General features: G+C 41.3%; 1 protein-coding gene across 1 annotated transcript in view; it reads right to left on the reverse strand.

Moving 5' to 3' along the window:
- The window catches only part of LRP5 (LDL receptor related protein 5), a 160,959-nt gene that overhangs the window by 103,569 nt on the left and 31,057 nt on the right, over positions 1–26,333 (reverse strand). Inside the window, exons 2-5 of the mRNA XM_056354787.1 lie at positions 22,820–23,216; positions 6,936–7,133; positions 3,536–3,732; positions 1,427–1,558 (exon numbers count right to left, since the gene is read on the reverse strand). Of these exons, the coding sequence (XP_056210762.1) occupies positions 1,427–1,558; positions 3,536–3,732; positions 6,936–7,133; positions 22,820–23,216 (924 nt within the window). The remainder of the gene's footprint in view (positions 1–1,426; positions 1,559–3,535; positions 3,733–6,935; positions 7,134–22,819; positions 23,217–26,333) is intronic.

The following is a 26,333-nucleotide window of genomic DNA, read 5'->3' on the forward strand; positions in this document are numbered from 1 at the left end:
AAGCTGTGAAAGGGAAACTTTCCAAAGCTGGAAGGAGGAAAGAGAAAGGTCTTTCAGCAGCTGCAAGAACTACCTTATAAGCCTTTCAATTGCAGCAGGATGAGCTAATAAAGCTGGCCCTTAAACCCTGGAGGTTCAGTGTTCAAATTCTGCTTCAAGTTCACAAATGAAAAGAACCTATTATGCTTGCTTTAGGACTCGGAGGAATCAAGCCACATCAGAAAATAACTATACTCTTTGACTAGACTTGTTGAAAACGCATCGGAGACAGGCAGTAGAGTGTCTTTCAGTCCGTCAGCAGAACATTCTCCAGAACCTCACCTCCAAGTGTCCTACTGCCGTATCAGTGTTAACTACCTGCTTTGGTAAGATGCATTTTTAAAAGAGGCTTCCTGATCAATGATAAAACCAAGCTTTCAAAGTACGCCACTGGAGTCACTCAGCTTACAGACACAAACTACACATCTAGTTATACTTTTCAACTAAAGCATACAGTCTAGCTGTTCTCTAAACAGCTTCTACTGGTAATACACAAGCCTCTCCTCCTACTTCTCAGTGACATGGAAAAACCACCCAGAACATTTTTTTTCTCTAGCTCAATTATCTCAAGCAGCAAACTTTATAAACCTTTTCACACAAAGCTTTGCCTCACTTTTTAAAATTAATGTCCAAAAACCACAAACTAGACCCAGGAAGAAATATTCCTGGTGCAATTTTCTCATAAATCCTTCCGACAGAGCAGCCCAAAGGGACACAAAGGGATAATTAATCTTCAGAGCCAGAGAAACAGTATTTTTAGTTTAAATCTTTACTTTGAATTTTTCTGTACAGATTATTATAAAACTAATCAAAGCAGGGGCAAGTCACTAGGTTATCTCTAAAATAGTGCATGGGCACGTGGACATGGCCTTGAACAAATTCTTGGCATATCTGTATACAGAACGTGTCTCGAGCATATTGCTAATTTTGAGATGCAACTGAAAGGCAACAGCTCAGCCACCACTACTGCATCATTGACCACTACTGGGTTATGAATGAGAGGGAGGAGACGCCTGTCCATGGTCCACTGTCCAAATCGAAAGACGTCCTACAACAGCCTACTTCTAATAAAATTCTTCTGCAATGGGCTTCACATACTACTTCATTCCTACAGAGAACTGGCAACACAAAATACAGTCAAAAACACAAAATGCAGTCAAAATTGTCTGATTTCTGATGCAAGGGATTACTTTAGTTCATAAAAATCACCACCTCTGGTAGCTGGGCAGAAGATTTGGGTGCACAATTTCTGCCATCTTCATCAGGACAAGAGTGAGATTTCAGCGTATCAGGTAGTTCCTCTCAACTCACTTCTTCAAGGTTCAACTTCTAAGCAGCAAACCCAAACCAACTCAACACTGTGACTGTAGAAAAGCCAAGCTCCTACCTGATTTGCATGTCCTGCCATCGTCTTCTAGCTGCACACCAGTGGGACAGGCACAGCTGTAGAAGGGGTCTCTTGGAGACAGCAGACACAGATGGGAGCAACCACCGTTGTTTTCTTCACATGGAGTGTGAACTTCAAGAAACCAAACAGATTTATTTTCATTTTTCTAGAACCCCTAAAGCCATGAGGAAGAAGTTCTAGATCCCAACTGACTGGCACAAGCTTTCATGCTATAAGACAGAGGAACCGCAGTACAAAGTATTTGATTTCCCCCTCCCCGGCGTCTTCCTTCTAGGGGCACCTGATCTGAGATGCATGCAAAAGCTGATTTTGAAAGAGATGACAGCTCAGCACATTCTCACTGTACAGTTCTTTCAATGTTTCTAAAGCTGAACACAGCTAAGAGCTTTGGACATCAGTTACTTTGTGGATGCCGGGTCTGCTGAGCATCATGAAAAAACAGGGCTGGGATGATGGTGGGGGTTGGGGGGACCAGTTCTATGAAATAAAGGAAAACCTAACAATTTGTACAGTTCCTACATTAGTGTCACATGTTGGAAATTATTTTTTCTACTGCAAAGCTTTCACAGCAAGACATATCCCTGAAGCATCAGGAAATCCAGAGGAGCAACATGTAAAGTCAGTGATTTTGAAAATCAGAAAATAAACAAAAAAAAATGGGGGGATGGGACACACGGCACAGAACAGGGACAGACACACAACAACTGAATGCACCTATCTCATTTACATGGGGGAAAAAGTGGCAGCAGGAGATGAAACTCTAACCATAAATAATTATGGGGAATATTGCCAGCTGTTAGGAAAGATTTAAAAATATTGCAAGTTCTGCAAGATCTCTCTGAAATCCGTCACAGTTTGAATAAGCATCTAAACTGCTTTAATACAAAACCACAAAATTTCCCGCTAATTTGGCTTGTTTTACTTACACTGATGGTCACAAAGAGGAAAAAAAGGGAGAGGAAGGAATACAAGCCTGATCTTAATGAAGTCAACAGCATCTGAGCTATTTTAAGCACATGCTATTTCCCTATGTGCCGTATTTTCTTTGAGACTGACCCAGAAATACTATGACCCAAGGCTGGGACATTCCCTGAGCTAAAAGCAACGACAAGAATTCAGCACAGACAAACTCTTCTCTGGAGCTGTGAGATAAACCAGGGTGCTGTGCATACCCAACAACCTCAATGAAAAAAAACTTGCCCAGGTTTCATCATCAAGATGATCTCCGAACTCCTTTTGCTTTCAAGCGTGTTCACTGACATCCTATAAGCTTTACTGGAATTTGTTTAACAAACATTACCTTTAGGGAATCAGACTTTACAGTTGGCATAAATAAAGAAGCCGATCCAAATGGCATGAGTCTCTCTGCTAGGCCAGAGATGATTCTTCCCATAGCTGCTCAATTACATACATTTCCACACCATTGCTTTTAAGTCCTATTCTCACAATCCTAAAAAAACCCCTAGACCAACTGTCACAAGGAGTCACAAGCATATACAAAATATATACAGCCTCATTCAATTCTCAGTTCTCTACGCCAGCCTTCCTTTGAAGCAGCATCATACTTAAAAAAAGAGGCATGTATATGATTCATATAAAAGCTCAGAACTAAATCCTTTCCACACTGAAACATTCATAAACTATTTGTTACATATTGGGGATAAACATGATCCAAGTCTGGACTGCAAAAATCACACTTCTAGGTACAACATATTTTGTGGTAATTCTACTTATTAAAAAAACCCAAACCCTAATGATAGGCATTTTTTTCAATTGTCTTTAAAATAATCGTGTTAAGAAGATGCCAGGTGAGTCTTTATCATTCTCAGTTAGATATTCCAAATCAAAAGATGTCAGTGAAGTACTGCCCTGGATTTTGGATTTTGTTACCAACTGGGATGATGAGTGAGCTCATACCAATTTTCAAAGACAGTTACAACAGGATTTGGGTACTCAGACCCTCAGCAACCCATCCCCTGACAAGTGTTTAAGACCTTTACGACTTCACACTAACCATTTTTATGATTTAACATTTTTCCTGATAAGTAACAGTCACACAAAAAAGTTTCAGGGAAAAGTAAAACATACAGTATGGCTGCCGGTCTGGACTTAAGACCTGGATGTCCATCGGTGAATATAGGGCAGACAGTATTTCTCTCCTTTTCTCTCCTGTCCTTTTGTTACAGGCATGAATGGAGCGCGTTTGCCAGTCTGTCCAATACAAAGTGTCCCCGGACAACGTCAGTGCAAAGGGATGGGTAAGGCTACCTTCAACAACTTTTTGCCTAAACGAAAGAGGGAGAGCAAGGATTAAAACTGCATTGCTTCCACTTGTTAGCACACAGAGCAAAACCTGCCGTTGTAGAAACTCATATAAGGAATCGTCGTCTTTTAACCAATTCACTGGAGCAAGAGATTCACCTGGTGATAAAAGTGACAGACTGAAAAATGTACAACAAGACTTTGCCCGTTCACAGCAATAAGGAGACAAATTTTCTGGGGTTTATAGCGACACAGTATCCAATTTAGCTGCACGCTGATTTCTGAAAGGCCACACCAAAGTTCCTTAACAGGTCTGTGCAAATACCCAAAACTCAACTCCCTTTTGGAGGAAATACAGGTCTGAAGAGTGCTCCTCCAATAAAAACCTTACTGGTTTTATCCCCCTATGCAGTATATGTCATCTTTGCCCAGGACTTCAGCTGCACTCAGTCCTTTCTTGTAGCAGTAAAAAAAAAAAAAAAGAAACAACCTGAGTGTCTCTTTAAATCACCCCTCTTAACTTACCAGCAGAAACAAATATTTTTCAGATTACCTTTTTAAATGCAGAGCAAGAGTCAGTTATATTTTTTCTAAGACTGAATACTTATAATTAATAAAAATCAGAAACATTTCAGATGTTTACTATTGACCTCATTCAGCCACACCTCTTCTGGGGATGCATACATTTCCATATAGGTTACTAGCTGAACTCAAAGTCACAAAACACATGACATATCCAACACATTTTCTAAACTCGTATGATCCTCAATGTATACATATTGCAATAAATTTGTATAATTTAGATTCAGTAGTTTGCAGACACACACTAAGTCAGTCAAAACTTACTTGACAGTTCCTCAGTCAAAACAATATGAACACAGTTTTCACAAAATTCATGCATTTTGTGTATGCACAAACACAAAAGCTTACACACACCTTCCAGACCATTGTCCTGACACAGCAAACCAGTATTCAAAATTTTTCACCGTACAACTTTAAGAAAGCTGAAGGCTCAGCATCATCCTGAAGGAAAGTGAGGGATACATTTTTGTTATACCTATATTCAGATCTGCAGTTCAATTGTTTCCACTGAAGAGATTAAAGAAAAAAACCAACAACAACAGCTAACACTTGGCAGGGGAAGGATTCTATTTCATTTTGAGCAGCATAGGTAGCATTTGCATTTTCCAGGGTTGGGGGAATATAAAAAGCACCCCCAAAATTCTTTATATGTATTCAAACACGGACAAGTTTAAAACAGACTGACACATGCAAACAAGTACTTGCATATACATGTACAAAGCAGGTCACGTGGGGAAAAGAAAACAAAGTTATTATTCTTTCTGTTCTAGAGGTAAAACTGAATCTGCTCTAAAATTTCTGACCTTCAAATTATCACTACTTCTCTCACCACAAAACACGATAAACAGAAATACTGATTTCACTTCTCTTTCCACTCTTACTTTTTCTGTTGCTTCTTTAGTAGTAAAGCACTGGCTGTATCCTCGTATTGTAGCAGCTGTTTCCCACTAAGATCCAACAGGCAGATTGCTCCAGTAACATTAATCCACCATGCAGAATGCACATTTCCTTTTTTTTTTTTTTTTTTTTTTTTTAAATTTTGAAGTAATTCCGGGATGGGAGGGGTAGAAACATTTGAAACACCTTAAGATTTCTTTACTGACAAGTCTGAGTGAAACTCACTTTGCTCTACCTTTAAGGAACCCCCAAAGTTATTATCTAGTTTGAACCATTATTGAAGTCTACCTTGACACCAGCACCTAAGAGTCCTGGCTTCACAGATCTCTGCTTCAACATTGATCAGTGGAAGGGGAAAAAAAGAATAAAAATTTCATTTTAATGGAGTTTAAATTAAGATCAATATTCATGGTGTTTTATTAATATGTCTAACATTTTAAGAAGGAAGCTTTATCATACGGTAACAATATAAATTATACACAGCTAATTGACATCGAGCTATTATACCGGACGAAGCCTAAAAGTCCATGTGCTGTTTGACACAAGGAACTTCCAGACTGCACCCTGCATTGGAGTATCCTGACCTCGAGTGTCCCATTTACACCTTGAGTAAAATATGTAAGAAGTGTACACCAGTGAGCTGCCTTTTTTTTTTTTTTTTTTTTTAATGCAAAACTATTTTTTTCCTAAAATACTGTTTCATTTATGGTTCAAGAGAAAACTGCTTGGGAGGTTGTGGACACGCATTAATTATCACAAAGTAATTTGGACAGATTGCTGGAATTAGCGTATTCAAAGGCTTGCTCCCTTTCAAGTGGCATTCCTCTGCCTTAAAAAGAGCAAAATAAATTTTACTTACCAATTACAGCTTTAAGTTTTTACACAGACATGCGTGTAAAGTTTATAAATTTGTATGTGCGTAACTGCAGAATCAGCCTGCAAACCTTACCCTCTGCCGCTTGCCCCTAAAGCGGAGAAATATATTCATGTCTTATTGTATGAAAATCTCTCTTAGACTCTGAATTTTGAGAGAGCACTTTCTTTCTGTCTACAAACCTGCACCCAGCCTTTGAGCTACCACTCCCTTCCGTAACGGCCTTTTCCCTTGTCTGTACTTCTGACTGCCAGTCAGCACTTGTCACTTACTACAATGCCACCATTATCTAGCTCTTGTATAGTGCTCTCAAAGGAACTTAAGAGTGTTTTCTAAAGGATGTCAATATTGTTATTCCTCTTTTATGAGTGTGAAAATTAGGCACAGAATGCGCCTTGGTAAAAAAAAAAAATATATATTGAAAAAAATTGAAAAACACCATGGAAAATGCAGTGGTTTTGGGGGAGGGTATGTGTATGTGCGCGCATGTTACTCTATTCCACAGATAAGCGTAAAACTCAACTCCAACTTCTTACCAAAGCAAAATGATTTCATAACACAAGACTTTCAAAATGTTATGCAATAATGGAAATGAAAATGTCATTTTCAACTATCTGAAAACCAACACCAGACCAGAACACAGAATCTTAACAGTCCATAGTAAAATACCGATATAAATAGTCTTACTTTTAAAACCAGTTTTATAGGATCTGAGACTATTTTACTTTTTGCAAGGCTATTAACAATTGCATTTAAAAAAGAACAGTAAGTTTTGGCATTATTCTAGGTTACTGAGAAAAAATGCCTCAATTCAAAATGAGTGCAGGAGGCAAGAAATAACACACACCATATCACTGACTAAAGGAAACTTACCTGAAGGAACCATCCAGATTTGCCCTATGAATGAAACTCAGTTTTGCATCAGCCCAGTAAAGTTTCTGCTCATCCAGATCTATCGTGAGTCCATTGGGCCAATAAATATCTGAATCGACAATTATTTTTCGCGTGCTGCTGTCCATTCCTGCCCGTTCTATTCTGGGAGTTTCACCCCAGTCAGTCCAATACATGTAGCTGAAAAAGGAAGCAGAGATGCACACAAATTAAATGACAATACATGCTGGTTAGCTTTAGGAACAGAAGGGACAGCAGCAATTCGCAAAGCCCATAAATGTATATACATAGAGTGGTGTATACGCACAAATGTATATTCCCAAAACTTTACCATACTGATCAACATACTTATTAGCATAAATCAAACCACAGTTCCAAAGGGTGCAAAACAAGTCCTGCATGAGAGCACCTCCCACAAGCACCGCCTCTGTATAATGTATCACCATTCTCTTTCACCACCGGGCAGCACCTGATTGCCATATGCATTTACAACTGAGCATCACCCTCGTGTGAACAGTTATTTCAAGTTAATATCCTAAATCACATTCTGAAGCAACTCATGACCTACCCAAGCAGACCTTCCTCTTGCAGTCTGTAAACAGAAAAGAATAAATCAAGTGCCCTGAAGTTTGTTTCTTCAATAAAGCAAGCATGAGTCAGTGCAGACCTAGAGTGACATCGGATTAAATATTTGGATGCTTTTCCCCCCCTCCCATCCATGTCCCGGTTTCCTGGTCCCTCCACCTATGGGCAACTTAAACAGCCTGAACAGACACATTAACAGCACTTACCAGTTGGAAAGGACCAGATCAAAACGTGTCAAATCGCACAACATCTGCATAAAAAACTGAGACTGTACAGTCAGGAGAGAAATTGTCTGATCAGAAGAGGCCAGTCAGTTCCCAGCTGGTAAATGCTACCCAGCGTAATACATCCAGGTTGCAAATTTGGCATGCCAGGGGTGCAAACGCCCCTTGCACAGCTACCTCAGGCCAGTCAGAGAAACGATGTTGCCTTCCCAAGGCCAATACAGCCATTCCTGGCATGGGCAGTGTCAGGAAGCCTTTGACCTGAGTGAGCCCTCCAAACAAAACGAGGTGTCTGTGCACTGGACACTCACCGCTCCAGGTTCATCATGCTATATTAGATCAACAGCAGTGCTGGATGGGCACCAGCTGAGTAAATGCTGAGCTACCCCTAACTTAAGTCCTGCTACCACTGGAGCTCCAGCAAAGCATGGTAAAGAGGCATCTATTCAGTCTTGCAGAGCCCTTGCTTAGCCAGACTCTTCATAACCTGGATGATCTCAGACCCTCAGGTCCCCTGAACACGACAGCACTGGCTGTGCAACCACGCCAGGAACCACAAAGGAAGTAAACGTGCACCGTGAACACGCACGGAGGGAAAAAGCTTAACAGTTTATTTTACGAAGGAGAATGCTGTCTACTTTAGGAACAAAGCAGGGACTACATTTGTAATTGCCATCATGTTCCTAAGCAGGATGTTCTCCCCTCTGCCACAGAAGATGCTCCCGTACGGTTACTGCCAGCACGTCCATCGCAACTCACTTAGGCTGAAAATGCTCTGACCTCCATGTGCATACCGCACCTGATTCAGCCGCACCTCCAGTTCCAGTGCAGTCACAGCATCTATTTGGACCATTCTGATCACACTGTTCATATCCCACTGATACATATATATGTGTGTCTATCAATATAGACAAATAGACAGATGGAAATGAATCACTTTTATCACAATACACATACACTTCAGTGCAGGAGGGTAAAGCAAGGAGTTTTCTAGTTGAAATGGTAAAGATTCCATGCAGATGAGTCCTCAGGCTCCCGAGACAGCTCAACCTCAGAGAGGCTGCAGCAGACTCATGTCTCCAGATGCCTTCCCCAAAAGGTCTCAGCTCCAGCAGCCAGGACAGACTGACTGCTCCTGAATAAGCAGCAGCAGTAGCTGAGCTGCCCCAGTTCACAGGACAACCTATGAATGTAAATTGCTGCTAATTTTGGTTTTCCTTAACAAGTCAGGCTGTAATTTGTGGCAGCTCAAACTGTGTGGGGAAGCAGCTATTGACAAACAACGGAAGCCAGAGAAAATCAGACATAAAAGAAACTGTCTACACAACCAGCTGGTGGATCAGACTGTGAAACTGATCAGGTCAAATACTCAGTTTTGGTCAGGTCAAATCACGTTTTCTGATCCGGCTTACCTGCACTAACCTGAAGCATTCAAACGATGCCTTGAGCCACCTCTACAGCAATGAAGATGGACAAAGGATGGACTGTTGAATTAAGAAAAACCTAAAAACCTGGCCATTAAAGGTGACTTTGGGCTGAATACATATATATATATTTTTATATATATATATATATATATATATATATATGGCTGACAGTCCCACACTTAATCATATATATATATATATATACATACACACACTGAGCTATATAAATACAGGTTAAAAATGAGCTTAGACCAAAATCTGAAATCCCACAACAGTTATTCAAAAGCAAAAACAAAGGAGACAAAACTAACTACAACCAATTAAACCTTAAAAGCAGGTTAACATGAAAAGGATGAAAAAATATCCCCAAAATTACCCTTGAGCAAAATTCCTCTCCTCAAGCCTCCCATTAAAATTGCAGCCTGCCCTGAAGCTCAAAGCATTCAGATGAAGAAAAGGGGGGGGGAGAGAAGTCTGTAAGCCAAGGGGCCCTCACGGCTTTTCTATGCTGTTAAAGGAGCTTCAGCTCAAGAGCCTCTCCCCTCAAAAAAAACCTGTTGCCTAATTTCATCCGTGATGTGTGTTTCTCCTTGGCCACACAGAGACTGCTGAACAAAAGGAGTACTTTCAACTACACACATTAATTTGCCACAGGAAAATGATATCCTGACATTTTCACTCTTTAACAGGTACCAACCTCAGTCCCCATCAATGCCTGTATCATTCAAAGGTCTAAGGCTACACAGTATTAGCAACGTAACTGTACCGCAAAGGAAGGCTAGCAGGATGAAGGTGCATTTAGACAACATGTAGAATGATCTGAACGCAGACAGAGCTCTTTCAAAGCACTTCTCTCCCAGCTGGACTTTTAAATGCAACATATAAAAGACTATTATTACCCTGTCACCACCTCACCCTGATTGTAGGCATCTCTGCAATGCCGTATCATAAAGCTGATCTTCCTGGTGAACTTTTCAGAATATATCACAACTCTGCAGTAATCAAGCACCTACTGAAATAATGGTTTCGTTCCCTCCATGTGCCACAAAGCACCCCCATGGTCCATCACAGGAAAGCATGCCAGGCAACAGAAAGGCAAAAGCAATTCTGTCTCCATTTAACCTCCTCCCCTTTTCCAACAGGTTTCTACCCTTTTGGCAGGCAGCAGGTGCTGAATTGCCATGAATTACACAAAATCTGCTCTGGTTTGGGGATCTCTTAACACATCAAGAGGCCGGGAGTTTGGATATCACTGTAGGAGATCAGCTGTTTCTGCAGCAGAACAGGGAGCCTCTGGTCTAGGTGAGCCTATTTAAAAAACATGCTGCTGCCAAATGGAGCAGTTCTGCCCCTACTCCTGCTGCTGATAGAGCACCCTACAAGTAAAAAAAAACACAAAATAAAACCAAACAAACAAAAAGCCCCAAAAAAACCACCAACAAACCAACCAAAACTTTCAGTTATCTTAGCAAATGACCAGTCTGACCAATGGTCCCATAGCAGTGGTGCTTCAGCAGAAGGGACAATAAAGGCAGCAGCCACACAGCTGAAGTCACCTAGGAAACTTCCCCCGAGAAAATGGCATTGCTCTCCAACTGCCCCCTACATGAAGTCACTTAGAAATTAGGGCCTTGGACTCTACAATTAGCTAGGACACTTCTCCTCATCCCTCTTTCTCCAACTGTTAACATCTAGGCTGGTTTGATGTATTTTTCGTTCGACACGAGGCACAACACAGCATTGGCCATCAGACTCTAACAGGCCACAAAATGCCATCGTTTAAATGCAAGCCGGTCTGGGATTTTCAAGAACGCACAACTTTCCTTTTTTTAACTTTTTTATTTTATTTATTTATTTATTTTATTTTGAGTGACAAAGCTAGTACAACCCAAATTAAATACAAACAGCGTCCTGGCTGAGACACCTACACTGAGATTCAGCTGAAACCAGGATTTTTTTGGCCGAGTTATAAATCCTAGAGGAAAAAAATAATAAAAATGCACAATTATTATGGAGTGACACAAGCTTAGCTAAAGCAGCACTGCAAACCGAACTGGCACAGTAACACCACAAGAGAAACCTTTCAGGGGAAGCAGCTTCCTTGATGTGATTAGTCATCAAGAGAAAGGCAAAGACTTCATACCTACCCTTGAAATAATGTTTACAAAAATGCCTTCTGTAAGAACTACAGCAAGCTGCTTGCATTAGCCAGGTTCATAAGAGAAAGCGCCACACAGGAAAAGCAGCGGAGAAATTAAGTATTTCAGTTATGTCCAGTAGTAGCCATTATGTCTTACACTTCACATATTTTCCAAATGCCCTCAGGACACAGGGTCAGTTCTTACACAAACAGCAGATATTTTTGGCTGGGGCTTTTTGGGCAGGGGGAGAAAATGGCAAAAAGCTCAAAGTAGTTTCTTAGAGAAAAAAAACAGTCTTCACACCTTAACAGTTTATATGTCAGGAAGTTATTTAAATCAACCTGATTTAAATTCACTTTAATTAATAGACTTTAAACCTGTCAAGATTACCTAGTTCAAGAATGTGGAGTGGTAACTGACACATTATTTCTGAATAAAAAAAAAAAGAGGAAAAAAAAAGGGGCCTTTTTTTAAAATAAAAACAAAACCACACATGCTCAGTAGTCCACATTTCTTACTGACCTCAACAAAAACCAAGCGCTGGCAAACAGTCTAGGCATCACCAATGTTTCTGGGACAGCTGACAGTTCGGGATTGATTTTTTTTTTTTTTTTTTTTGCTTGTTTTTCAAATAGAATCTTTTTTGCTGGCGTTCAGTACATTAGCAACCCCTATCATTTTCATGTCACTATTAAAAATGTGGCTAATTAAAAATGTGGCTGTTTAGCCCAGATAATGTTTCAGGGAAAATTCAGTAGACTATGCAAAGAATCTCAATCCAGTACTGCCTGTGCTATTACACCTGTGCTCTTTTGGAAGCCTGTTGAAAAGATACACAGCGAACACTAATGAAGATCCTAATGCACCTATTTAGGTAGTTTCTTGTTCGGTTGATTTTGCGGGGGGTGGTGTTTTTAACTGTAATGGTTTTAAATAGCCCTGAGCCAGGGCATACAGTAACAACCGTAAGGAGCTAAAAATATCAAAACAAGTATCTGGTATCTTGGTACACATTAGATTGATCACATATTTAGGACCGAGATTTGGCATGCCAGGAATTTTGTATCCCACCTGTGTTGCAACAGGTCAATAAAAGTGTAAAACTACTAAAGCTATAAATGAAAATGAAAACGTCAATTCCTAATGAGCTAATAAACAAAACAAGCAACAACAAAAAAAATCCCTGCCAAGCAACTACCACAAATCGATACTCTTCAAAAACCTAATCAAGCAGCACTAGAGAAGAACTGAACAAAAAGCAGCCCTGGGAAAAACTCTTGGGTTACTTTATTCAGTTCTTCAGAGATGCTTAAGCATCTTCTTTCTTACTGGGTTTTAACCTTTAACTCCAGACTTTCAAAGCAAAAAAGAAGGGGGAGCAAGGGAGAGAAGTGATTAACATCTAATAATAATTTTGCAACAATTGCACTAATTCTGTCCCTAAACTGAATTGCACTTTACTACACCAAAGAAACCAGCAGGAAAAAAGCACAGCAAAAGCCAAAGCTTCATCAGGGAGAAGATGCAAACGTATACTACTTTGTCAACACACAACCACTAACAGTCCACACAGTCCATCATCCAGTAGCTAGAAGTACCGAGCTCAACAGTTTGTGAAATTCATTTACTACTGTTAGTAAGCACAGCAGCTGCTGGCTTCGCTACCAAGCTTTCCAGCCAGGAGGCAATTAAACAAACGCACTTCAACTGCAGTCAGAAACTCACTGTGCTTATCGCATGTACTTAATTACCACATTGAATCAGGCCTTAAAAATGATGCTTCAGCATTATCAGAAGAACGAGACTGAAAGCCACCTTGCAAAAATAAACACATTTTCAAGTTGGTAAACTGCACCACAACAGTCTTTTTTTTTTTTTCTCTTCTTTTCTCCCACCCCTTGCTTAACTCATTTTAAAATTCCAGGTGCAGGAGCAAAAACAGGATGAAGGCCATATTTCCCCTCAGTTTTAAAGCCGCAGGTCATTTCTTATTTCCTGGCGCTTCATCTCTCTTGTCATCATTTTTGCAAAGATTAGAAATCACGTCCGTGCCCTCAAAGAGCAGCCGCTCAGCCATCTGAGCTGGAAGGTATCACGGACGGAATAAAATGTGGACAACACTGCCCAAATGCTTTTTCCACCTCCCAAAATGCGGTACGGTTGCCAACCCTTACATAACGTGCTTACACAAAAGGGGCCAGTTGTACAGATGATGTAAATCAGCACAAGCTTCTCCAATTTCAACAATGTTCTTGAACTTTTACAAGCCCAGGGCACAAAACAGGAGTTTACAGGAAATTGCTATGAAGTTTAGATTCCTGCACATTTAAGACTTATTTCCCCCATCCCACCTCTAAAGTTACAAAAACACAACTGCAAAATTAAATAGCACCAATTGTTTACAGAAGGGAAAAGAACGGCTATCTTGCATATCATTAAGCTGCAAATTACCTACTCAAATTACCTCTTTTGTTAATTTTTCAAGCACTGAAACCACAAGACCTGGATGTTCTTGACAAAAAACTTTACATCAAACCCAAAGATATGCCACAGCAGGTAACCATCACAACTAATCACACCTAGTTCAAAGACATGTATTTAAAGCAAAGCCAACAAAACCACCCAGAACTACCCTTCTCCACTACCGTTTTCCTACAATATCTTTTATTCTGACAGGTTTATTGTTTTAAACTGTATACATTACATATAGGTCTGGTATACCAATTAGGAACTGAAAGCAAAGAGGAAAAACGTAACTGCCTGTCAACTGATGGATGCTCAAATATTATTGCAGTGAAATGGTTGCAACGACAGAGCACCTTGCTCACCCATACGGGAAGAAGACAACCGAGTGATTTCTCCAAGGTAAACAAGCAGACATTCAATGCAGCTTCACTAGCCTGTGGTAAAGCCAGGTTACGTGATACCGTGAAGCTGAAGAATCCTCCGAGAGAGGGATTCAAGAAGATATCCAAACACACGAAGTTACAGAAGGAGGACAGCAGTAAGGAGATACCCGCAACACTACTCAAGGGGTTAGGAAGAGAATTTTCAACTTGGAATGCAATATTACCGCAAATACCTCCGATCTGTTGAGAAAAAGAAACTGCGCTGGTAGGATGGGGCGGGAGGAAGAGTTGCACATGCTCTTTCCCTCTAAAAGAATTTCCAGCATATTTGTACGCAAAATCTCTACAGAAACAACCATAAGACGACAAAATGAGCCCTCGCAACTGCTCCTCATGGTAACTAGATAAGGTACAAAAGACAACACAACATTAACTTTTTCTTCTCAGACACTTCTGAGAAGAGATGAAGAAATACTATATATATCAAGAAATTATTTTGTGTTGAAAGCCCCCCACAAGCAACTCAGGATGATATACCACCTCTCTAGGGTGGTCAGGGAAGTCGCAGAAAATGAGGTAGGGAAAGTACCTCATGAGGTCTTTTTCTCTATTTCAGCGTGCCGATGCAGTTTGAGAAAACAGTACACTCAAACGCCAGCCACTGCTTTGTCAAGGCATGCAATCTCAGCGTTTCATTTTCTCGCTTATCACCTTAAACACAATTTAACAAACAAATCCTTTCAAGCACACATTCCACAGGCTATGTGTGAAAAATCCTGACTTCAGCTTATAGTTATGTACAGTTCACTTTGGGTTTTTATGAAAAAATTAGAAATGTGTTTTGAGTTAAACCAAAGTCACCCATTCATGACAAACAGACTGGTGCCAGTCCAACCAGACCAACACGCCGCATATGCCATGATATCCACACTGCCTCTGTGCAGCGGTAAACTGCACCCATCAAGTGCTCTAATGAAAGAGAATCTCAACTTCCACCACCAGTTTGGCCGAGCCAAAGCTACAAGACCAAAGCCACATTCCTGGCTTCACCTGAGAAACAAATGCAACCCACGCTGGCACTGAGACAGCCAAAGCCATCCTGCTGTTCCCTTAAGACACGGTGCAGAAATTAAAAACATAAGAATTACCATGATTCCCAAACTACTTTGGAGGACTAAACGTGTAGAGGGCAAAAAAGCCTGTCTCTGGGACTCAGGGTATGAGGAATCACAGAACTTGCAACACAAAAAGAGCTAACAGGGCAGTGGGTTCAACTGGGTTATTAAGGAAGTCTACACATTTCCACCTCTTCCCCATGTGATTTCAGCTGGGAGGGAGTAAATCACTTTTTTCTGCCATCTCTGAACAGGCAGCTCTGCACTCAAACGAAGCAAACGGTCTTTAAATAATTTGTGCCCTGTGGTCATGTCTATGAGCTGGAAAAGGGAGAAACAAGCAAAAGAGACCAATGAAACATTTACGGAAAGGCTGTCACCATCAAGGGCACCCATCTCAAAACTAAAGTAAGTAATGCTGCCCACAAGAACTTCAAGTTTCTCATGCATGAGACTATTTGCAGCTATTTGGCCAGATATCAACAGCTTTCCAGCTCCCAGAAACCACAGCCATACCAAGATACTGGATATGACTTACAAGACATTTTTATGTTTGAGTACTTTTCTTACATTCTAAGAAAAGAACTGTGCTACTCGTATATTCATTCTCATTCCAGTGTTTCAAACAATTAACCAAAAGCTTCAAAATAATTATAGACTTGAAATTAATTACTAAATAGAGACACAGAGGATATAAAGTAATTGTTACCTTTCAAGGCAGCAATAATCATGTTTCACACAGAACCAGGGCATCTTCTGCATTTTAACTAAGTAGCCATGAGTGACTAAGAGTTGCTAAAAAGCATAATCTTTACCCATACTGTGTGTGGTGTTTTTCTTCTCTGGTATTTGCAACAGTTAAGTTTTTATTTAATATTCCCCTTCCTCTCAACTATTCCAGAGGAGATAAGATCAGATGATACACTCTTAAAAACATTTCACCATTCATAGTCCTTTATATCAGACTATTTAAAGCCTCACTCTACTGCAGTGCATACCGACCAGGCTGCAGCATACAGTCCCCGTGATCTCCACACGGAAAGCCAACGCGCTTAACCTTAATGTTACACATTCAGTAACCTTATGTACACAACATGCTGTTGGGTGGGACCGAGGTCCTGGTGAATCGGCAGTGAACACGACAGCAGCCTTATTTAAGTGCTGCTATAAACACAGCTGTGAGATGCTATAGGTCTGGTTCAGGGGTTTGCTGTGACACTGAGGACGCACTGGATTAACAACTAGGCACGTCTGAAGCTTTGAATGTTAGACTCTGAACTGAGAGCTTTCTAGTCTTGATAGCTGTCCCTTCTAAATGCATTTTTTAATATCTCACTTGCCACATTTAGTCATCCCATCTTTTCCTTCCTTCAGTGCCAAATACACCTTAGGTCAATGACAGTCTTTGCTTGCAGATTTTGGCTAACTTGCCATAAGCAACCAGAAGCGACAGTTAGGCAGGGCTATGGCACGCATTTTCTGCAGAACCCAGTTAGATTTGTTTTAACCTCTAAAGGCCATTCTGCAGAATGCTAAAACTGCTGATTAATAGCTTTACCCTTTGTACTTAATTTTTTTAATTGATGTTTTCCAATTTGCATCTTATATCCTTCCCCCAAAGCCCCGCTGTTCCAAAAGGGGAAGACTGCTCCACAAAAGTCAGGTCCTGCACTAAGTCTTCTGGCACTGCCACTGCCCAACAGACACACACCACCTCACAAAAGACATTTTAAGAACTAAAATGAGGGAAGAAATGCAGAAAGAGGTTTGCAGCTTCCCTTCAGCCAGTCAAACCCATCCAAAGGTCTTCACTTTTCTCCTCCATGAACATCCTTCCTCCAGATCCCACCTGAGTCAGCACGCCAGCTCAGGTGTGGCCAGTTCAACCACCCCAGTGACTACACCAAGTGAAGACTGCTGCTATATACATACAAAACACCTCACAAGACACCATGGTTTTCTTGGAGGCAATATTTTATTTTCCTTTAAAATAACCGTTTCACAGATGTCTGATGCAGCTCTTCATGCTTCAGCAAACAGGGTGGGCAGAAACTTCTCAAGCGGTACTGTCTGCTGAATAAGCCAAGGTGCAGAACACACAGCACAGACTGGAACAGTAACCTTGCTCCAGAAGATATCACAGCAGCTATCACACAACTAGGAACAAATTCAAGATTTATATTAACCGCAGTAGATGTTTCTAATACAATGTAGGCTTTAAGAATGTGAACTTCATTAAGCACTTAGTGCTGAAAATCAGATATAAGGATTATGGATATGCTACAGCTTCTCAGAAGCGGAGCACTGTGTTACAAGTTGGAAGGTAGCAAGCCTTGAGAACTAAGAGAGCCTAGATTTAATGACCCTTGCCAACACACATTCTAGGCTGTTCAGATCTAAAACCCTGCCTACAGGACTGAGAATTTATTCATTTGTTTTGGCTATGCACTCACACATTCTTTTGAAAATTTATTTTCAGGAAACTGCAGTTTGCTTGCCTCAACAAATGATAAGGACTCGTTTCTGAAATGCATTCCTGCTTCTTCACACAATGTTCATGATATTTAGGTTCTTTTCAGTGCATAGCACAGAATTTAAACTATGCCTTTAGTTGGGCATGAGTAAAATCTTTCATACGCTAACTTAAGTTTTGTTAGAAGCTGCTGTCCTGAAAATACAGAAACACTTACGCAAAAGCTGCAAACTCAGGCTCACTAAAACACCAACACTACTGAATCTCGCATCAGCGGTCCACCTAGCAAGAACATGCACAAATGCTAATGTTCTCCAAAACAGTGCCAAGAATTTCAGTCTAATGTCTTTCATGAAATAAACTCAGCTTCACATAACCTACACCAGGTCTGGGATCCGGATGTTTGAAGCAAAATGACAGTGAAATTGCTGAAAAATGTTTTGTACTCTCCTCTGTCTGCTTAGTTTATCTGCAATTTCAGGGAAGCAGAATAGTTGGTTTACCACTTAATCTGCTTCCTTTGTTGCCTATAATATATAGCGGATCCAGCAAGAAAGCTTTAAGGTATATGGGAAAGAATGCCATGGTACATATTAAGCAGCTGCCTGTTAATTATGATGCTGCCTTAGAGCATCAGAAAATCTGTGCAATTAATGACTTTCACTAGCCCTGGGAAGAGTAGAGACCCACAGATGATCTCCAACAGTCTCTCACATCTTGCCTTAAAAGAAAGAAATTTTAGAAATGCTCTGAACAAATGTTGGGGAGATGACAAGGGCATCTCTCTTTCAAGTTATAACCTTCAGATAAGCATTGCCTTTAAAGAAGGTAGGTTGAGTGTGGAAATGATGAAGTTCTCTAAAAATGCCATTATGACAAAAACATCCCGTTTACTATTCTGCACGCTCGCCAAAACGTGTCCCCCCAAAAAAAACCCTCATACTTTTGAATGTCAGCTGGAAATCACAGAAAAACGGGCTTCGAAAGGATTCTCTAGAAGTCAACTAGCCCATCTCCCGCACCCTAAGGCTTGGTCATAACGCCTGTGACGTTCCTGAGAGATGATCGCTGTAGATTCAATATGTCCTCCTCTATTATCTTCAACTAGTCTATGCCTTGAAGAATCACATTCAAAATGGAATAAAACGACAGACTGGGCATAACATCGCACTGTGAACACCGCAACATGGAATCCTCCATCCATCTCTGCAGAACAGCCTTACTAAAGCCAAGAGAAAGCGTCACAAATCTGCACAAGGACACGTTATTTTGTCAACAGAAGGAAACTGGGACTTGTTTGACATAGAGCATTCCTGACAAACCCACGTTTGAGTACTACTAGTATTAGATAGGCATTTACAAACTGTTTAGTTGTCCCATTTTTCTTCTGGAGACTGAAGTTGACTGGCCTATACCTAATGAAGTTTTCTGCCTTATTTTCTAAGCTTCTCCCCACTTCTCTAGAAGAAACTGCTGAAAGGGCAAAGTCACATCTATGGAACGTGACTTCTGACTGAAAGCAAATGTCTAGTAACTTAAAAGACTGCATCGACCAGTTCTAAGAACCCTAGTCTAAATTTAATCACATTTCATGATCCATAAAAAAAACCCCCCCACAAACTTACTCAAGTACTCTAATTAACCTGATTTTTAGCACAAATTCTCACTGTCAGTTGTAGCAACTGCATTAGCCAACAGCTCACAAAAACTTATTAACAAAAAAGACAAATGAAAAGGTACTAGAAAGTTCCTTTTCCCCCCCCCGTCATCCACCTTCCTTCCCCAGAAAACACCAGTAAACAAGGAACGACAGATTCTAGGGGTGCTCAAACCCAGAGCCTGCTGTGCCTAAAGCAAGTATCATGATCACTACTTCATAGATGCACCCACGAAACATTGCAGAACTACCACATGAAATGAAGTGGTTGTAAAGGCAAAAATTGATTTTGAATGTTTTATCCCACAAATATACATAATGTATGATTTTCTGGTTTATTAAGTTTACTACATTAGCCAGTTATTTGGGCAAACCTGCCTTTAATTCAATAGGACCCTTCTGCAATACTGGACTTTGTCACTTTTACGCAGAAGACCAGCTCTGTGGAGGCTGATTTTAATATGCCATAGTGGGAATGAATTGGTTAATTATAAAGGACACGTGTTATCTTCATAATGCACTTTCACAGACCATTTATTTCTGTTGCTTTGTTGCATTGGATTAATACACAAATCAAACAGGCTAAGCATTAGAAATGTCTGCCACAAGTTAAAACCGATTGCAGTGTTTCACATAAAGCTGCTGCTCCCACTGGAAGCAAACTCAACTGTAGCCTGAACTGATGTTCAGGACAGCAGCACTGGCAACCCAAGGAACTGATCTGAGCAAAAGTCAGAACAACTGTCATTCTCTCCTCCTCTCAAGCAATTGTGTTGATCAATACCAGAAAGTCTCAAGGTGACCAGCTCACACGCAGACACCTACATTTTTGGCAAATACATCTTGTTCCTTGTATTTGCCCGTTCCCCAGTAACTGTTCCTACTCGCACACTTCCCCTGGAGGACTAAATGCAAGATATTTATAAGCAGAGAAGTCCTCCAAGAAAGAAAGAATAGGCTACCACAGACGTACAGAAAGGCAAACCCAAGGGAGGATACCCAGCATACACCAGAAGGGTGCCTTCTGTTGTTATGCTTACTGGATTTTGTGTATATTTAAGAAATGGTACACATCTGTTCTGCACAGAGCACTGCTGCAAAGAACTGCCTCTCACAGTCAAGCAAAATAAACGATTCCTGCATCCCATCTCCTTCCAAACACAAACAAGGATTAGGTCTGCAGAAACACAACTTCACCATCACCACTGATGATTTTGAAAAAGCTCTCCTTTTGACCCGTACCAACAATAATTTCTCACCCAGTTGTTCTAATCAACTAATTATTTTCATTAAAAATAATAATTTCACAATTCCTGTAGTGCAGAAGCGATACACTACCAGAAATCCCCAGTTAACCCCTTTAGTTTTGCAGAACAGGAGAGTCAAAAAGCACACACATAATACGGCATGAAATGTATCGCCACAACCAATATTTAAGCTACCATAAAGAAACCAGTCTAAAGGCAAGGAACTGCATCCACTTCGAGATACCAGCTTGGCCCGCCTGATATTCCATGGAAAGTGCCATTCCACACTCCGATCTACCACATTATAAAATACTCAATTAAACATCATATTCCCTCTCTAAATTATACTAATGAACTCTAGATCTACAGTTAATCTTCCGCATTGATGAATTCTGCATAGATTACTTGCTGTCAGGATACACACAGGATTCCTGCTAATTTATTTAAAATCATTCCAAACAGCAATTTGCTATGCGAAGAACGCCTTTCACCTAAAGGCATCTGTAGTGAAGTCAGGATTAAATGGACACCGTCCCCTCTGGAAAAGTCCTCTGGTCCAAAAAGTCACTCCACTTTCCCTTTTACTGAAGACAACTATACCTTTCCACCAGTTAGTGGTGGATACAGGCAGCTCCAGCATTTGACATGTCAGAAAACCTAAGGATTTCGTTTCTTTGGGTACACACATTTTCACAGTAAGAATAACTGTAATGAAAAGGGAGACAACAAAACCCAAGACAGACAAGTGACGCACAATACAACTGCTCATTACCCACGGACCGATGCCCAGCCAGTTCCCAAGCAGCGATCGGCCAGCCCTGGCCAATCTCCCCCCCCCCAACTTTATCTATGGAGCATGATGTTCTACGGTACGGAATATCCCTTTGGCTAGTTCGAGTCAGCTAGGAGTCCTGGCTGTGTCCCCTGCCCGCTCCTTGTGCGCCTCCTCACTGGCAGAGCGTGAGAAACTGAAAAGTCCTTGACTCAGGGTAAGCACGACTTAGCAACAACTAAAACATCAGTGTGTTCGCAACATTATTCTCGTACTAAATCCAAAACACAGCGCTGTACCAGCTACTAGGAAAAAAAATTAACTCTATCCCAGCTGAAGCCAGGACACTCCTTTATGTATTAACCGTAAATGTACCCATCATTCTTCGCATTCATCTGGGAAGCCTTACGCAGGAACCACTGCAAAAACAACCCAACGAAGCTCCAGTCTGTAGCATGGCAGTTGCTGACATGGCAATCTGAAGTTGCTCTCTGTTGCTTGGTTTCAATTTTCACTTCTCACACACCTGAAGAAGGTGGTTTCTCAAGAGACTGTCCATCTCCCGGTGCAGGTTAAACCGCAAACTACTTTATATTTGCGATTTATCCTAAGCCCTTGCATTAACTCAGCAACCATTTGCAAAAGAGGCTGGACTCAGTGAAAATGTGAGCTGATGACAGATTTTTCTTATTGATAAGAAACCTACATGCACATCCTGTACAGAAGAGGAAGATAAAGTGATCCCTGCGAAAGCATTGTGAAAACAGCAGCTTTCAAGAGCACTAGAAGTGACACATCCAGCCTGTTCCCCTACTACTTCCTAACCTGGCCACCTTACAGCATTCAGAGCCCCGGTTTCACCTGGATTCTTTTGCTTGCTGGCACAGACATGATTATTCAACATCACCACTTTAAAAATACCCCGATTTTGTTTACCACAGCATAGCAAGTGGGAATTCCTGTTTTGACTCATGCAGATTTACACACCTTGCTGTCTAGATACATTAAATAGACATCACATATCAAATGAAAATTAACTTACCAGACAAGATAACTGAGAGAACAACAATATAAAAGGCTTGGAAAATTAATTACTTTTCAGAAGTGCAATGGAATAAGTTAAGCAATCATACGGGTTGAATATTTGGCTTGGCACCTAAGAACAGCTGTATTTTTCTTTTTGGCTCTAAGTCTGGGCTGTCATTTCTTGCCACGAAATATTTAAGCTCAAACATATGTTCAGCTACGGATCTCGAGAAAAATACCTTGGGAAAATGTAAACCGAAACAAAAGGCTATGTTTCTTTTTCAGAACTAAAACCTCAACATAAATCACCACTGTATCCATTTAAGCATTTAAGTCAAATTAATATTTACCCATGAGCAGGATCCAAAGCTATTGCCCTGGGCTGATCAAGGTCTTGCCAGAAGAGGACTTTTCTAGATGTTCCATTGAGATTAGCTACTTCTATCCTATTGGTTTCTGAATCCGTCCAGTAAAGTTTTTTCCCAATCCAATCACATGCCAGGCCATCCGGGGAAACCAGACCAGAAATGATGACATTCTGCACCACATTCCCAGTTTGGTTAATGTAAGTTTGCTTGATGGCTTCTTCACTCACATCTGTCCAGAAAACGATGCCTTGCGAATACTGGAAGTCAACCGCAGCAGCATCCTCTAAACCACTGACCACCACAGTGGACTCCAGCTTCGTGCCTCCAGCATCCACCAGTCGAACATCCCGCCGGTTGGCAAAAAGCAGAAAGGGAGATGCTACAGAAGGAAAAAATGAAAACATGTTAGTATTATTGGCATCTACAGATGTAAAAGCGCTGCACATGAACATAGCAGAGGAGGATCTCTTTACCCACATCAGCAGGGCAGGCAGCACAGCAGAAGGAACGTAGAAGTTTCACACGAGAGAAAAACGCACACTACCCAAAACCCTCTTCCTTCCACATGTCAGATGAAGGAGTAAAAGCCAGAGGGAAGAGCAGGCTCAATTCTGTATCTATGGCATATGGATAGCATCTTCAACAGTTAAAGAGTCCAAACTGAGGCCCTTCCTTCAACAGTACCTTCTGTCAATCTGGGTTTAGAACAAATTACACCTTCATGGCTTAAAACCTTGGCTCACCAGCTGAAGTAGTAACAACACACAGACAGCAAGTGCTGACGCTTTTTAGTAGCGGGCTGGAAGCTAACAGTGCTAGAGACAACACCCTGAAATGCTCCTACCCAGAGCCCTCCCAGATAGCAAAAACCATGACAGAGGTTCTGAACTACTGTCTTCTCCCCTGCACCACCACCACGAGAGAGAAACTCAAGAAAGAGCTTGAAGGGGGATGATGATGTGTGTCGTGGAAGTTTGTGGGGACTACCATTAGCTGGAACAGGCAGCCAGAGCAAAAGCAGAAAGGTTCTTGCTGTTTGAAGCTCTAAGGGGGTGGTGGAAGCTGGTGTCCTAGTGCTGAATGACTGGGAATAGGCTTCCAAAGGGGAGCTAACTTATGATTGATGCAAAAGGGATGGAAAGCTCTAAAGACAAGTCAAAACGACGGCCGTAGAGATAGCCCAGCAGTGCCTGCACGAGTTCTCGAGCTCTTGTGTGCAAGGTTCAGTTGGACAATGACATGACCTTGGTGGATGGTGCTGGCATTCAGACAGAAAGGAGATGGGAGACAGACTCACAGAAGGCAAGGAAATTAACCTCGTTGAGTTGGATCTGACAGTAAGACATACAGAAACAGCAGTAACACCGGCAGAGATCTTAGCAAGGACAAGATGACTTTTCTGTCACACCACATCTCACCTGCCATTATACTCAGAGAGATAAATCTGTGCTTGCAATTGAGACTGTCTCTCCACGCTCTGAGAGGGAGAGAAAGGTGTGAAGGTCTGAGCCCTACAACTCGTCCTTCAGCTCCCCACACAAAATATTACAAAACCCTAGCAGCGGGAGATTGTAAAAATCCTCCGAAGGACCCACCATGGCGGGAGGAGGCATGATCTGGTCAGAGACAAAGCCATGATTCGACCCAACTGCTTCTTCCAGAAAAGAATATTAAGTAGACATAGTGCAGAACCTTCCTTCCCAACCATACCAGCCAGCCTGATGGCCAAATTAACCACTTCATTTCTCTTCTGAAATTGCAGGCTTGCTTCTTCATCCAGCGGTAAGCAAGAAAAACAGTTATCGGCAGAGATGGCTGGGAAGGCAGCGGCCAAGTACAATGATGCCACCATACTGTCCACAGCTGTGAACGTCACTGGCAGCTAAGGAGAATGCCAGTATTTCAGGAAAAGCCACTAGATGCTGGAAGTGATGGAGGTCCCTCAGCTTTTCCCCTGATTGCCAAAGTCTGGTAGAGATCTTGTGTTATCAAACGAACAGCTATTACCATTTGCCCCTACTGTCTGTCACCTCGAGCCCCTGCATCCCCACCACTCCTCCCCCCAGCTCTAACTCCAGCGGCAGCTGCCAGAGTTCTACCCCAACCTTATGACCGACACCTAGCTTCATACACAGTCTCTCCTCTTGCTGCTGCTGCTTCCAATGCACGCTCAGCAGAGGTCTAAACACTTGCCACTCAACTCAAAGAACAACACACAGAACAGAGCAGCATGTTACTTCATCTTCTATTGCCTCAAGCCGGTGATATATACACCTTCAGTTCTGAATTCATCTTACTGTATACAAAATATGAGAGCTAGCTCTCGATAGTGTCTTTCCAACTCAATTCCTCCCGCACTTTTAAAAGACAACAGTTGACACAAGGTCCAAGTTGCAGCCCTGCCACACGCTGGTGTCTTGTTCACGAACTCTGGCTCCAGCTACACGCTCGCTGCAGTGTGTGCCACTGCACGGGACAAAGCGAAGCACTCCTCTGGCAACGGCTTACGTGTTGTAAGGACCTCAGCTACAATCTACAACTCTGCTTCAGCTGAGCTTAAAAACACACATACAAACTCAGTGTTTTTATCATTATTCTGCATAGCCCGCCCGCCCCAAGTCAGGAAAGAGATGGCTTGATTTTTCTTTTTGGAGGAAGTCTACGCTGATGAAAGTAATAAAGACAATTTAAATCAGCTGGTGGATCTCAGACAGCAAAGGCACAGACAATTGTTATCATGAATGTTTCACTGAAAATGTAGTATCTTTGTTTTCTGCAATATTTAATTCAAGGAAGTTTATACAGCTTGAAGAGAATTATTTATTAATAAATGATGTCTCAGTATCACTCCTATCTCATTTCCTAACTTGCCAAGTCCTCCTCTCTGTCATCTTTAAAAACACTTGAAATGGAATCACAAAAGCCTGACAGGTTAGTTATTGAAAACAGAAGAAAAAATGTCTAGAATGCAAAGTGCTTGTTTTCTTCTCTGCAACTCATTGGTTCCCCATAACCATGTCTATTTTAAGTGGCACTGTACCAAACCATCTGAGCACTTGGAAAGTTTGATGTTAGCGGGCTCTGATTAAGTCACAAGTTCATTGGGGCAGAGAGCTGCTCAAGTTAGACACACTGCCTCACAAAACCAGCCCCAGGTCCAGGCAAAGATCAAAGCTCTAAAATGTCGACTTACAAATTTTTAAAAAAATATTGTCCCAAAAATGTGTTTTGAGCGATATGAATAGATGGATTTTCATCTAGACATTTCCATGCTAAGGCCTTTATTAATACTACTACAAAGAAAAAAGGAACCTGAAATATCAAGTCCGATCAACAGCAGAGTGGCTCAACAGCTTCTTAACTAAAGATCAGACATGAACAATGTCTAATCCAATCAGTATCAATATTATCCCAGCTCCCCATCCCTTTCAAGAGATTTCTTCCCCACTGATGCACACAGTAGGGCAACAGCATACAGATAACACATTAACCACTC

The sequence above is a fragment of the Falco biarmicus genome, chromosome 10 (genome assembly GCF_023638135.1).
Source record: "Falco biarmicus isolate bFalBia1 chromosome 10, bFalBia1.pri, whole genome shotgun sequence".
Classification (NCBI taxonomy): Eukaryota; Metazoa; Chordata; class Aves; order Falconiformes; family Falconidae; genus Falco; species Falco biarmicus.